This window comes from Trematomus bernacchii, unplaced genomic scaffold, assembly GCF_902827165.1.
Source record: "Trematomus bernacchii unplaced genomic scaffold, fTreBer1.1, whole genome shotgun sequence".
NCBI lineage: Eukaryota > Metazoa > Chordata > Actinopteri > Perciformes > Nototheniidae > Trematomus > Trematomus bernacchii.
In genome coordinates this window covers 2,095,209-2,108,987 of record NW_022988098.1, presented here as the reverse complement: position 1 = coordinate 2,108,987, position 13,779 = coordinate 2,095,209, and the positions used below count along the sequence as shown (strand labels likewise).

General features: G+C 41.0%; 1 protein-coding gene across 4 annotated transcripts in view; it reads right to left on the bottom strand.

Annotated features, from left to right (window-relative positions):
* Positions 1–13,779, bottom strand: part of LOC117475425 (chemokine-like protein TAFA-1) — a 110,878-nt gene that overhangs the window by 6,913 nt on the left and 90,186 nt on the right. For all 4 annotated transcript variants that reach the window (XR_004555165.1, XR_004555167.1, XR_004555166.1 and 1 more), the window contains exons 3-4: positions 12,881–13,021; positions 926–1,050 (exon numbers count right to left, since the gene is read on the bottom strand). Coding sequence is in view for 1 of the 4 variants with exons in the window: in XM_034121618.1 (XP_033977509.1) it covers positions 926–1,050; positions 12,881–13,021 (266 nt within the window). In the remaining 3 variants the exon portion in view is untranslated. The remainder of the gene's footprint in view (positions 1–925; positions 1,051–12,880; positions 13,022–13,779) is intronic.

Sequence of the window (13,779 nt, the reverse complement as noted above, 5' to 3'; positions counted from 1 at the left end):
GAACCAAGCACTACGCCTTACCTCGACGGGATGGCATTAGATCAACGATCGGAACATTTTGGTGGCTGAACGGGTCCAGTGAAAGCTTTATGTTTATTTGATGACGTATAAATCTGCAGATCAACCTTGGGAAGCCCCGTGTGGTCTAACCTTCACTGGCTGTGCCCTCTTTCCCTACAATCTCATAAGTCTCTGCTTCTATTCAAAGTCACCACGCACTAAGAGAAGACGGGGGTCCGCTGGGGTGGGGAGTTAATTAAATGAATACAAATCGGGTGATCAACCTGTCACAGAGTGCTGGACTGCTGGCTTCGAGGACTTAACTCCCTTCATTACTTTTGCATGCCGCATTCGGAGTCAGTTTACAGAGCCGAAAGGCAGTGAGAGGCAGAGTGGCAGTTAACTTTATCTCCAAGAGGAGTGTGGCCCGAGGCAGAGCCCACCTGTTTGTTTACTGCCTGCTTTATGTTTGTTCTTTACTACTATGGGCCCATTAGATAGGTTGGAGACACTGAAAAGAGTCCACCTTATTACGCAGAGGGCAAAGGATGCTTTCTGAGAAGTGTGACACCTCCCACAGCTTTGACACTGTGCATGTTTGCATTTTGAATGGCAGACGATTAATTAAGAATTAAGCAGGCAGTTGGCAGAAAAGCTTTGTTAAAGCATTACACAAAGTATTGGTGGTATTTCTAGTGATTTCCTCATTTCAGGGCCATGAATGAAGGTTGATAAGTCAAGTGAAATCTGTCTGGCACTGTGTGAAAATGAGTGCTGTGGATTCTTTAAAGTGTTTTAAGTGTATGTGTGCCTGCATTAATTGTGCATATATAGTACATACGAAATAGGCATTAGCTTGTGTTGTACGTGTGCATCTGTGCGTGCAGGTAGATGCATTTGTGCTCAAGTGTGTGTGAGGTCTCACTCTTGTGGTCTTGATTTTGTTCCCAGAGGAGCACATCCATCCAGAGTTGTCGGGCAGAGTCTTACACTCTTCTCCCTCCAGACACGGCTCCATCTCGCACCACCACTTCCCAATTACAATGGATGCTGGGGAAGAGGAGCACAAACACACATCAGGTCAGTTTATCATACACACACATTCAGAAACAATATGTATGCGCACATAGATGCCAAAGAAGAAGATAAATAGCACATACAGTAGATAAAAAAAGAAACAACTTGAAGCACAAAAGTCATAATTTACTGAAAATGTAATACAAATATAACTTAAAGGTGGGGTAGGTAAGTTTGAGAAACCGGCTCGAGATACACTTTTTGTTATATTCCATGGAATGCTCTTAACATCCCGATAGCAATGAATATTTTAAGTGCTTTGACAAAAAATCCATAAAAAAATGTCATCTGTGGAAGCCGTAGTACTGTAAAAAGCACGACCAATCATTTTAGCCGGCCCGGCTAAAGTAACTGGATGGCCTACCTGCCTGTCAGCCTTCCATCTGTGCACAAACTTATCTCGTGCCCTCATTGGTCATGTGCGCGTTCGTGTGTGTTGGAGGAGGGGCTCTGTAAGGAAGTGGCAGATTTTTTCCGGCTGTGTATTTTCAAATTCTAGCGATCTCGAGCCGGTTTCTCCAAAATTACCTACCCTACCTTTAAGCGGATTGAAAATGTAATACAACTATAAAATGTATTAACTTACAACAATAGTGTAATAAAATGTCCTGACTGGTATTGGAACACAAAATGTTTATATATTAATTTAAAAGCAATAATAATTCAGGCTGTCTTCTTTTTTCTTTAAAAACTAATCATTTAATCAAATTGGAGGAAAAAGATGACCCTCTCAAAAGTATGTTTTTTATCCTCAGAAATGCTAACTGTGCAAGTATAGAAGATGTATAGGCCTTATATTGTTAGTGTACTGCATTATCCATATCAAAAATGCTATTCCAGTGTTAGTATATTAGTGAATTATAAGTTAAGCTATTGGGTTTGATTACATTCTCTATCAGTATAAGAGCAAATTGCACCAAATTGTAGGGACATTATTACACTATTGGGTGCTAGAGAAGCTTAAATGAGCATTTAAAGCAAACATAATAGTAATTATTATGCACAATTTAAAATGTTAAGAGTAAGTGGAGTTTAAAATGCTGGCAGAATCAACACAAAAAGTTGAACGAATTGAACGAAAGCGTCCTACGCAAACACACTACAGTAGATATTCTTCACCCACACACTGTATTTATGAGCAGCTCCAGCTCTAAATGGATGTTTTTCCTCCTCTTCGGCCTCAGAGCAATTGTATCGTACTTTTCCTGTTGACAATAATGTCTTATACCAACAGAAATTAATCATTATTTTGTTTTGAAATGGCTACATTGCATGTAGGGGAGCAATCTCATTTTTAATCAAAACTAATTGCTTCTCATTAACATCCACTGAATTCTTCCTCGAGCCATCTGACAAAAACAAATATGTTCTCATTTTCTCATCAAGTATCTCTCCCTCCTTTCCTCTTGCACTATATGCATGTCTCAGGGTGAACACAATGCGAGACTGTGTGTAAAAATGAAATATGTTACAGGTGTTTGATGATAGGAAAAAACACCTTTCAGTCTTCCCTTAGGAAAGGTTCTGTACATGGTGTAGATTCAAGTACAAATAAAAACTTCATGCAACCATGTTATACAAATTAATTAGCACTGTATATTAATCATGATGATTTCTTCTTCTTTGACATCCAATGTGACGCAATTTACAGAATCCCTATCAACAAAGCTAAAAAGCAAAGTTTCATGAAGATGTTAGATGTTAAATCCAGATTTCTCGCTGTGGGAACTTTCTTTGAATTGAATCACAGCACAAACACTTTTTTTGAAAGTCAAGTTTTATTTTATTTATTAACCACGATGTGTGAAGAACTGTATTGTTTTCCCAACAGCCAGACGTCTCTGACAGCAAACGTGAGAAGTTCAAAGCCGTTTCTAAAACGATAAGTCACCTTTTCAAACCAAAACTAAACTCTCAGCATGTATATGCTTTTTAAAACTTCCTTTCATCATGTTGACATATAGGAGGATATAAGGATAAATGTCTTGCAGGATACAATTTCTTGAACCATTTGGAGAAAAAAATATTTTCCCCTCCAGCCTGTGTTGCCAAGGTTACAGGCCAACCACCAATCAATTGTGAGTATGAGCACCATGCCGTCTCCAACTGATGAAAGAAAAGATGGTTAAAGTGCAGTCCCTGGCAGCGCAGAGTGACACACAGCACACACACACACACACACACACACACACACACACACACACACACACACACACACACACACACACACACACACACACACACACACACACACACACACACACACACACACACACACACACACACACACACACACACACACACACACACACACACACACACACACACACACACACACACACACACACACACACACACACACACACACACACACACACACACACACACACACACACACACACACACACACACACACACACACACACACACACACACACACACACACACACACACACACACACACACACACACACACACACACACACACACAGAACTTGCAGCATTTCCTGTCTACCTCCTTCACTTTTCCCTCCATGAGCCCCGAGGATACTCAGCGGCAGAAAGAGAGCATCCACTAACAGGCTGTGAACCGGCCCTCTGGCTCCACCCATGGCTGTTTACCTTACCCACTAATTACCACATGTTGGTCCATCATCCACACTGCGCTCCCCGTTCTCCTGATTTTTCATGCATGCGCTAAATATGCATTTCACATCATTAATGGTGTTTGCATTCAGCTGTGGTTTATCTGCAACACCACAACTACGCAGGAAGGCCTTGTTAAGTGGCGAACGGCCTCGAGGAGATGTGTTTAACCACTTCCACCGAGTGAGGATGATGTGCTGCGACACCGCCGCGGCCCCCTTCTTTTATAGTAAAGGGTGACAATGGAGAATATTTGTGTCATCATACCTCACATCAAAGAGGATTCAACAATGTGAATGCAGAATACTCTTGAAATGGAAAATGGTGAAGTTATACCTGCAAACATTGATTTTCTTCAAATGGAGCCAGGGAGAAAGCAGAGAGAGAGAGCAGGAGGAAGCAGAAAAGACGGGGGCCGCCTCACACGAGTGCCGCTTTGCATGAAAGTTGGATGATATTTACTGAACTGGATTCATCTCAGCCTCCCTGCCCTGAAATGTGTGAAGTTGAATGTAGATCATTTATACAAGGGGAAAAAGCCAGTGACGTTTTTCACACAATTTTTTCTTTCCTTCTTATTTTCTTTTTATAATAATAAATGTTAATTTCGAGTATGTTTTTAGATCAAATGAAGAGTCGCATATAGGTCATGATTATTGATCTTTATCGTTTGTTTTGACTGCCAATATGGTTCTGTTGGTTTTGCCATATGCCCATCTATCTTTCATGTAGTTAGCAGGGTTATAATGTCTATGAATGTTATTCAAGCCAATATCTTAAGATGGTTGCTCAGACGTTAGTGTCTAAAACCGTGTTGTTGAATCAAATCATGATGATGTGGACTTTTAAGATTTTTAACTTGGTAATTTCACTTCGCTGTGAATAAAACAGATTAAATATGTATAACTAGAATAATGTTTACATGTCTTAAAATAAATCTGGAGGGATAGTTGAATGCTAACAATTAAAACAGCAGCATTCATCATTATTTAAGTTGCCCAATTCAAACCTTAAATAAGATATGAGATTTTGAAAGTTGTCCAGAGATCGCTGCCTTCTTGGTGTCTTCATATTATTCCCACAAGATCAGAAATGAATAACCAGAGTCAGCCCAGCAATTTTAACTAAAGCAGGGCTGTTTTCAAAAAGAAAGCCTTACAGTTAATGTTATTCCACAGCACAGACATGATGATGTGCACCATATTTAAAAAATATTAATACCAGGACAGCTTGTACTAAAAGGATAGTAACATTTTAACGAGCACTGGCTATGAAATCCATCTTATAAATATTCATGTCCAAATTTGATCTTTGCCTTAAATACCGTTTCAGTCAGTCTATGTGGAATACAGCAGGCCCATCAAAGAAAACTTGACAACGCATTGTTAATGACATCTCTGCTCTGATAGCCCAGAGGATGAAAAAGCAGGAAAGGAGTCCAGATAAATGTTAAAACACTCTTCATGTCCGCGTCTGAACCCGGGCCAGGACATTTGGCTCTGACCTTGACCATTGGATAAGATCCATCTCTGGGCCGGGGTCCATGCATCACTCTCTGGTGACCACTGACCTCCAACAGTCATTTTATTTTAACTACTCCCAGTGCAATCGTCAGCATAGCCGCTTTAACCTTTGTTCTGACACCAGCAAACTTTACCCGCCCTCTGTGTCTTCCCGAGGAGAAAGAAAGGGTGACTGACAATTGACCACTGTTCCAACTAACCCTTTTGCGCCAACTATTCATTTTTCAGATCCATCTGTTTACAAGCTGCGAGCCTTTCATTTGATTTACCAACACCAATTAACAAGATCCTCACACGTTGCCATAAAAGTAGCCGCGGTGTACTGTCAAAGATGACAGATGGGCTTTGAATAATCAGCAAAGAGTGTTTGATTCAAGATGTTCGCCATGTAGCAGGCTGGAGTCTTTAACTTTGATAGACAAACAACCGAGAGTGGGACTTAAATTGATTGAAAAACATGAAGCGATGGACCTTTTACAAGTGCATCTGTCAGATCACTGGTGAGCGTGCACTGTGATGGATTGAACCGGCTGACACGTCCCTGCCAGGTAGCAGGATGGTTGAACACCTTGACGGATGAGGAAGTGAATTGATTTCCGTCCGTTTCAAAATGTGAATACGTGTGTGTCGGGCCGAATGAATAGTTAATGTTTCTTAACTTGGAGCGGCTTGCACATACTAAAAGCTTTCCAATGATGTCATACTGTAGTGAGTCGCTTAAAATCGGTCACCTTTAGCCAAGATATGAAACAGAAAGCAATTAGGCTTTTTCATGCCATTGTGTTTGGGTCAATTTACAGTAAAGGGGTAGAGGATCGATGCTTCCCACAACATCACAGTAAACAACCAGCTTCACTTATTTTCTTTCACTGACATACATACAAGCCCTCTTCTGTATGTCTGCTTACAGAAAGTCCTTTGTCTCTCGCATATACCTGAACAGCTCCGCAAGTGCCCCGATCACCCAGTTATCAACCAAACAAAACAGCTAATCAAGTGCAAGTAAGCAAGAGGTGCTCAAGTAGACAGCTTGATTTAAATAAAAAATAAAAACCCCACACATTTCCTTCCTAATGAGACAGAGGTAAGAGTGCAGGCATTGTGTAACAGCAGTAAAGTATTGAAAGGGTCATTGGAGCACGGAGCAAATGAAGCAAGTGTGTAATTACAGCGGGATCAAGGCTCAGACCCCTGACCCGAGATCAGCCTCACAGAGTCATTATTGCATTAATCATTACTCCCCTCTCCGGAAAGTGAGAGCTCAGGTTTGATTAGCTATTCAGGAAATACAATTTATCTTTTTAAATCACACTGTTTTTCTGAATGACTGAATTTCTAATTGACATCCAAGAACCTGCAGGAAACACTTTTCTTTTCATTTGATTATTTTCCGGATTTTAAGAATGCTAATTCACAGAAGTGCCACAGAAAGAGCTCTTCAACTGTGTGTTATCTGAGGTTAAATCAGGTACATTTGCAATGTATTATTATCAATAAAACTATAATGGATTCATGAGGCAAACACAGCATGTAGAAAATTGCTACAGCTAAAATGTAAATGTAGTATTTGCAATTACATTGAAAGCTGTACAGTGTCAAAATTATGCGATGTTATGATTCCTTTTCCAGTGTGTCTGTGTGCATTTTTAGCATCTGTGAGTGTTACTTTGTGCCTGTGGAGCTGGTGTGTGTGTCGGAGTGTGCCTATTAATGGTTGAACAATGACTCCTTTTGTTGTGTGCTTATTTCCTTTCCTTTATGTGGTTACAAAAGCGATTTAGGAAAACGCATCTCCCACAGAGCTGACATAGATCTGCCTTTTGTTTCTCCACTTCTCTCTCAGCACAACTGTAGACTTGTTACTCCAGTACACTGAGAGCAGAAAGGAGATATGATGTTGCTTACAGATTGAGACAGAGAGAAGGAAAGAGGAAAACTAAACTAAGGAGACCTGCAGCTGAAGGTCAGCTCTTCTCCTGGCAGGTGCAAAGGTTGAGAGTCTAATCACATCGTCAATGCTGTGAGAGCTCAGTGGGATGTGACAAAATGGTGGAGACAAACCTGCAATACAATCATTATCTCCATCTCCTCCAAATACACACACACATCTGAATCCTGGAGGGTTTCACTGCTTGTCAATCTCTCACTATGTCTACCTGTGTGTGTTTTTGTCAGTAAGGAAACAGAGTTACTGTTCTGTATTGTAAAGTATAATGTGCTCCTTCTGTTCATCCCTTCAGGCAGTATCTGCAGCAGGTTCAAGTCTTGCCAAACACATACAGTACCAGGGGGCTGGAGAACAATAGAGAGGCAAACTGGTGGGGGGGGAGGGATCTTATAATGGGAGGACGAGATGTTTCATTCTTGGTTGTCATAAGTTTGTGAAACTTTGCTGTCCATTACTAGTAATAAATAAACTCTGCCGGTCAGATACTGTATGTTTTAAAAAAAAATTCCTTGATATGAAACAATATTTATAGAACATTTTTTAACCTGAGCATATTACTTTTGTAAAGTGAGTCCCAACTAGGGATACTTGTACCCCATGGGGAATGTGGAAAAAGAGAAATACAAATGAACAACGGCTACGATGTATAGTGTGTGAAATGTAGTTAGCAAGCTAGCAGAGCAATCTAAATAGTTAGCTTAAAGGTAGGGTAGGTACGTTTGAGAAACCGGCTCGAGATACACTTTTTGTTATATTCCATGGAATGCTCTTAACATCCCGATAGCAATGAATATCTGAAGTGCTTTGACAAAAAATTCATTAAAAAATGTCATCTGTGGAAGCCGTAGTACTGTAAAAAGTACGACCAATCATTTTAGCCGGCCCGGCTAAAGTAACTGGATGGCCTACCTGCCTGTCAGCCTTCCATCTGTGCACAGACTTATCTCGTGCCCTCATTGGTCATGTGCACGTTCGTGTGTGTTGGAGGAGGGGCTCTATAAGGAAGTGGCAGATTTTCTCCGGTTGTGTATTTTCAAATTCTAGCGATCTCGAGCCGGTTTCTCAAATGTACCTACCCCACCTTTAAAGTAATTGATAGACTGTTGGAAAAGCTTGCTAAATATAACCGTTACATTCTTAAAATTCATAGCATTTAATGCATCGGATAAAAAAGCTAAAATTTGAAGCATCTGAAAAAGAGTTTAAATTGTTAATGTTGTCAAATGGAACTGTTGAAAGAGCTAACATTAAGCATATCAGATAAATGGTGGATATGGAAACATCAGGTAATAGATACAAAGTTAAAATGGTTATTTAGAAGCAAAAAACTGTTTTAACAGTTAGCATTACATATCATCATAAACGGTTGCAATTACAACTTTCTTCTATTTAAAGTGGTGTGTTAGTACACCTGAATATGTTTAATTTATGACAAATATTGCTTTATATATTTAATAGCATAAAATCTAGTTCAAAACCAATTCAAATCACCATGTATTGTTAATGAAGGTGCATTCGAGTTCATCAACTTTGGGGGTGCTTTAGAAAAAAAGATTGGGAACCTATGCTCCAACATGCGTATGATTTTCTGATTGCATCTGTTTGACCAGTAACGTATGCAGAAGAACTACAGAGGTCCTTGTCCCGCCCCTCAAGTAGCGTTCATGTGTGTCTCCCCCTGGATGTATCTCAAATGTACCATGACAACCTGTCCTGTTTGGCTTTACGCGCCTGCAGCTAAACAGAAGGGTTCATTCCCCATCACCGATCAACAGCGAGCGTGCATCCGCGTGCATCCGCGTGCATCCGCGTGCATCCGCGTGCATCTCTTGTTGAAAGAGTTTGCAGCTACATGTCAACACAAAGTGGTAGCATGTGCGGATATTAGGGCATCGGCATGCATGTGTTGAGTAAATGAGTTCATGTTTGTGTGTGTGTGTTTGACCATACTGTGGCTGAGGGCTTACATGTCTCATACACTGGGATAAAGGCAGTGGTGCAGTGATGAGCGCCTAATCCGAGTGCATGTGATCGGCCCGGCGAGGCTGGAGAGATAGGAGCGTTTGACTTGTTAAAAGGGATGTTCTTCACTAAGAGCCTCGTTGGCCCTGACATAACTGGGACATAGTTCCCCTTGTCAAAGCTAATAATCAATTCCAACTATAGGGATAATCTGACAGCGGACCCCTGCTGAGCATGACACCTCGAAGCTGTCGTCACATCCCCATATATTAATAACAACCCAAACAGTTGCCAATAGCAGCTGCATTAGCCCAACAAGGCCCTCATTCACGAGGTAAACACTTGACAATGGGACTGATCCTCAATGTGGGCTTTGATGTTAGCGTTTGATGCTAATGACCGATAATACAGCGCAAGATTGAGACTGATTTGGTCAAAGATAAAGGAGTGCTCATTCCTCCAGGCCGTGTCAAACCAAATGACCTCTGAAGATACACTTTTGATTTCTTCTATCAGAGCACAGGCAACTCTTTATATTCCTTTCTTTTGTGGGAACATAACCTGTGTTTGTTATGGGGGCAGCAGGTGTCCCCCAGGGGGGCGGAGAGATGAGCTGGGCTGCGGCATCGTTCCTCATCTGGACGGAACATTAATAACGCCGGGACCTGGGGAGAGAGCTCCATCTGGGCCAGACCGGTGCGCTGCTGAGGGGAAGAGACCACTGACTCCACAAGTCTATAATCCCTCACAGAGCGCAGCTAGCGGGGCCTATCTGATAAACACATGCAACTTTATATCTTTCTTAGATAATCTAAACCCCCCCGCATGTCAATTTTTTTCCGCACTCATGAAAAAAGATCCTTTAATTCCGTGTTTGCAAAGTGCGACACTTCCGACTACAGATGAGTTCTTATGAATAATCACGCAATCATTTCGTCTGCCCTTCAGCCCCTATCCCGTAGTGGTTTCGGTGTTAAATAAATAACAGCCTGATTCACTTTCAAGCAGATGAAAATTATCCAGGAGAAGAGGCAAAGAGCCTTAACTAAAGGAATCACATTTTCAAGAGGTCAGGCTCTTTTTACTATTTCAGTGTGGCGCAACGCCGCTCAATACTGTAGCGTGCTGTTCAGTGGCTTGTCGTTTCCATTCTTATCACCACTCCATCTATAAGTGCTAGTTAATCGATACACAAACAGCAAGGACTCTCTCACTGCAGGAGCCCGAAGCATGGAGGCATGAAGTGTTAACAACATCTCCTACTTCTCCACCTACAGGCCTCCGTCCACGTCATTTCTATTTGTATATGTTTGTCCCACTTTTACTGTTAACTTTTTCTATCACGTGAGTTTCATCTGTGGTTAGGTCAAGAGAAATCTCTCAGTTTGCTGTTTTATCATCTTATCCATTTTGTCTTAAAGGTCCCCTATTATACTGTTTTTCATCAATATATTATAGGTCTCAGATATATACAAAACATGTCTCTGAAGTGTTTGGCTCCAAATACCAAACAGATCATGCATTGTAGCATCCCATAATCCCCTCTGTTTCAGCCCTGTTTCAAAAGTGCTGATTCTCTGTCTGTTACTTTAGATGAAAATAAGGAGCCACTCCCCACGCCCCTCTGCGAGATATTTGGTTAAAAAGAACTCAATGGTGCTCTAGGAGGAGATTCAGGTGATACGGTGGGGGGGTGGGGGTGGGGGGGGGTTACCTTGTTGGTGATTGGCTAATGGTTACACAAGCCAAAACATCGTTATGACATCACAAAGTGGCCAAAATCTGATCAGCTCATTTTCAGACAGGTTTTTATATAAATGGATCAGGACAAAAAGTGAGCGAATCTTTTTTCCTGAAACTTTCAGAATCTCTTTACACAGAGGGGACACATGTTGACGTATAAAACATATGAAAAAGTGGATTATGCATGATAGGTGACCTTTAATGCCATGTCTAGTAAAAAAGACACGATCTGAGTAAATATAAAAGAGTGCAAAGTATTTTCTCTGTGAAATAGACAGTCTGGTTGCCTGCCTTTCTGAACAAGGACACCATAGTCTACAAGTCTTAAGGTCAGAGCTCTGTAAATGTTTCATTCAGCAGATGTGTCAAACCACAGGGAAACATACTTTCAAACCTTGACAAAAAGTCACAAGGACTAAAAATGTAGCTGCTCACCCAGAGGTTTTATACAGTTTCAGGTATTTCCTTATCAGACAGAGAGAACGTTTTTGTGTCATCCTTGACTCATATCTAATTTATATTCTAGGGTTTTCTTGAGTGTCAGCTGTGGCTAACCAACCCTGAGAAGCCCACTGAGCAGGCCTGTCTGGCCCTTCATGTAACACCCCTCGTAATGAAGATATTTTGGTGTCATATCTTGGCGAGAGGGCAGCTGGAGAGATGACTTTGATCTCTGCTGAAGGTGCGGGTGTAAAGATCGAGATTGAAGAGCAATACATTAGCTTCCCGGAGTGAAGGGGGCCTCACAGTTCTGTCTCAGCAGACTTGTGACTTTCTGTCGACTTTTTCTTCCCATGGAGCTGCCTCTGCCTGATTGTTTTTCTCAGCTGAGGTAATTCAGGTGCACTAGCCTGGAGCTTGCCTGACTTGTGTTTATTAGTTATTCATTTCCATCAGCCTGAGCTGCCTTAGGCGATGTGATCTGCAACGTGCTCCCTGCTCAGGTGCTCAACCCCCCCCACTGGATCATCCCTTATCTCCCATGAGGCCCAGCAGCACGACACTAGTGGGCTCGTAATGGTTGAATGTATTTTTCTTTTATTAGAAAAATCTAGCAGCAAAGGAAGTGTTATGCTTTGGGTGTTTATTAAAGCATGTTCAGAATAAGTATTTTTGAAAATTATTCATTTAAGCCTTATGCAAATCTCACCTTGCAACCATCTTCTGTTTTTAAAATGTCATGTTTACGGAGCACATGTCATTGAAACAGCTGCAGTCTGAATGAGCCACTGAGGAACCAATTATGTAATAGTTCAATAATGCGTGCATTATCAAAGCAATACTATAATTAATTAAATTCAGCAGAAATATTTAGTAACCTCCAGTGTGCTTACATGGAAAACCTCAGGCTTTTTTTGTCTCATATAAATGTTGAAGATTTCTTGGAATATTCCTAAAATGTAATCCTGATTTATTATAATTTAATTACAAATTAAATGACTGATATTTAGTTGTTTATTGCAGTATAACTTTGAGTACTAGATAAGACATTTTCCTATTTAGTATCATAAAAGAGTGCTATTTATTGGTGTTCTTCTTTGGTTTATTATTATTTGACATGATTACAATTTTTGAATACCACATGTAACATGTAACATAACCAGCGTAGAAAACCCTGGATTACGTTAAACTACAATTCTTAAGAGCTAGGAACATACTGTATCCTTATTCCATACTTTACATTATATTATATATTAAAGTAACTAAAAAGATGAATATTTATTGCAAGTCTGTGTAAAGAGTCATACCAGTCTCCTGCATGTGAGTAACACATCCTAAAACCACCTCAAATACTGTTACTTTATCCCTTTTAAAATACTAAATCCACTAATCCTGAATGTTATACTGTATGACACGTTAAATGTCATTTTTACATAATTCCAAATTAAACTGGGCTGGGTACAACAGGTTTCCACACAGGAGCCACAGTAACAAGTCGTTAGCTGCAGGACAATATTAAAAACATATAAACGTTCCTCACCATCCACACAGGAAGGTTTGTTGCGTGTCGTCCCGGCCACTTTGCCCGGTAAACAGGAGCACTTGACTGTCTGAGAACGCTCCTCAATGCGATTCTTGTTACAGCATCGGTGGGCGGCAATCACCTCACACGTACCTCCCTCTGCGGATAAACAGACAAAGACACACACGGTTATTACATGTGAGACAATAATGTGAGAGGAAACATGTCACTGAAAATTACATATAGCAAACACAATGCTCCTGTAATTTTTCATACATCAAAAATTCAAATAAACAACAATTATGTGAGCGAAAGAGAGGTTTAGGGAACCTCCACTACCCCACCTCATCATATCATTAGCGGCACACTGCAGTACAATCATTGAGCACTTACACTGTAAGTGTGTGTAACAAATTGGCCCTCGAGGCATCTCAATTATGTCACCTAATTGCCTCTCATTCAGAGTTGGCTGTCCTCATTCCATACCAATCAGCCTATGGTGAAGATCACACCATTTGCCGGCCTTTGCACCCTTAATATTCACCATATGTTGTCAATATGATTAAAAAGTGATGCACTGCTGTTAACACTTCTTCAGGAAAGACCTGGCAGTCATAGGCCTCAGTCATATTCTAAGATGTCTAACTCAATAAGCCAATGCATTCTTAGGCCATACCACACTGAAACATTAGCTCCAAAGCATAGGTGACATCAGTCAGAGCAAATGCTGTACAAAAGGTCCCGCTGTGACAAAAGAGGATGTCAAAAAAGATTCTGTGAAAAGAGAAGGTGATGTGCGCCAATGGCGGTATTGGGTCAAAAATAACAATAGGGAGGATATCCCCCGGGAGGGCGAGGGGGTGATGGAGAGGAGGGACATCCAGAAATGAGTGAGACCGGCAGGGTGAGAGAGAGCT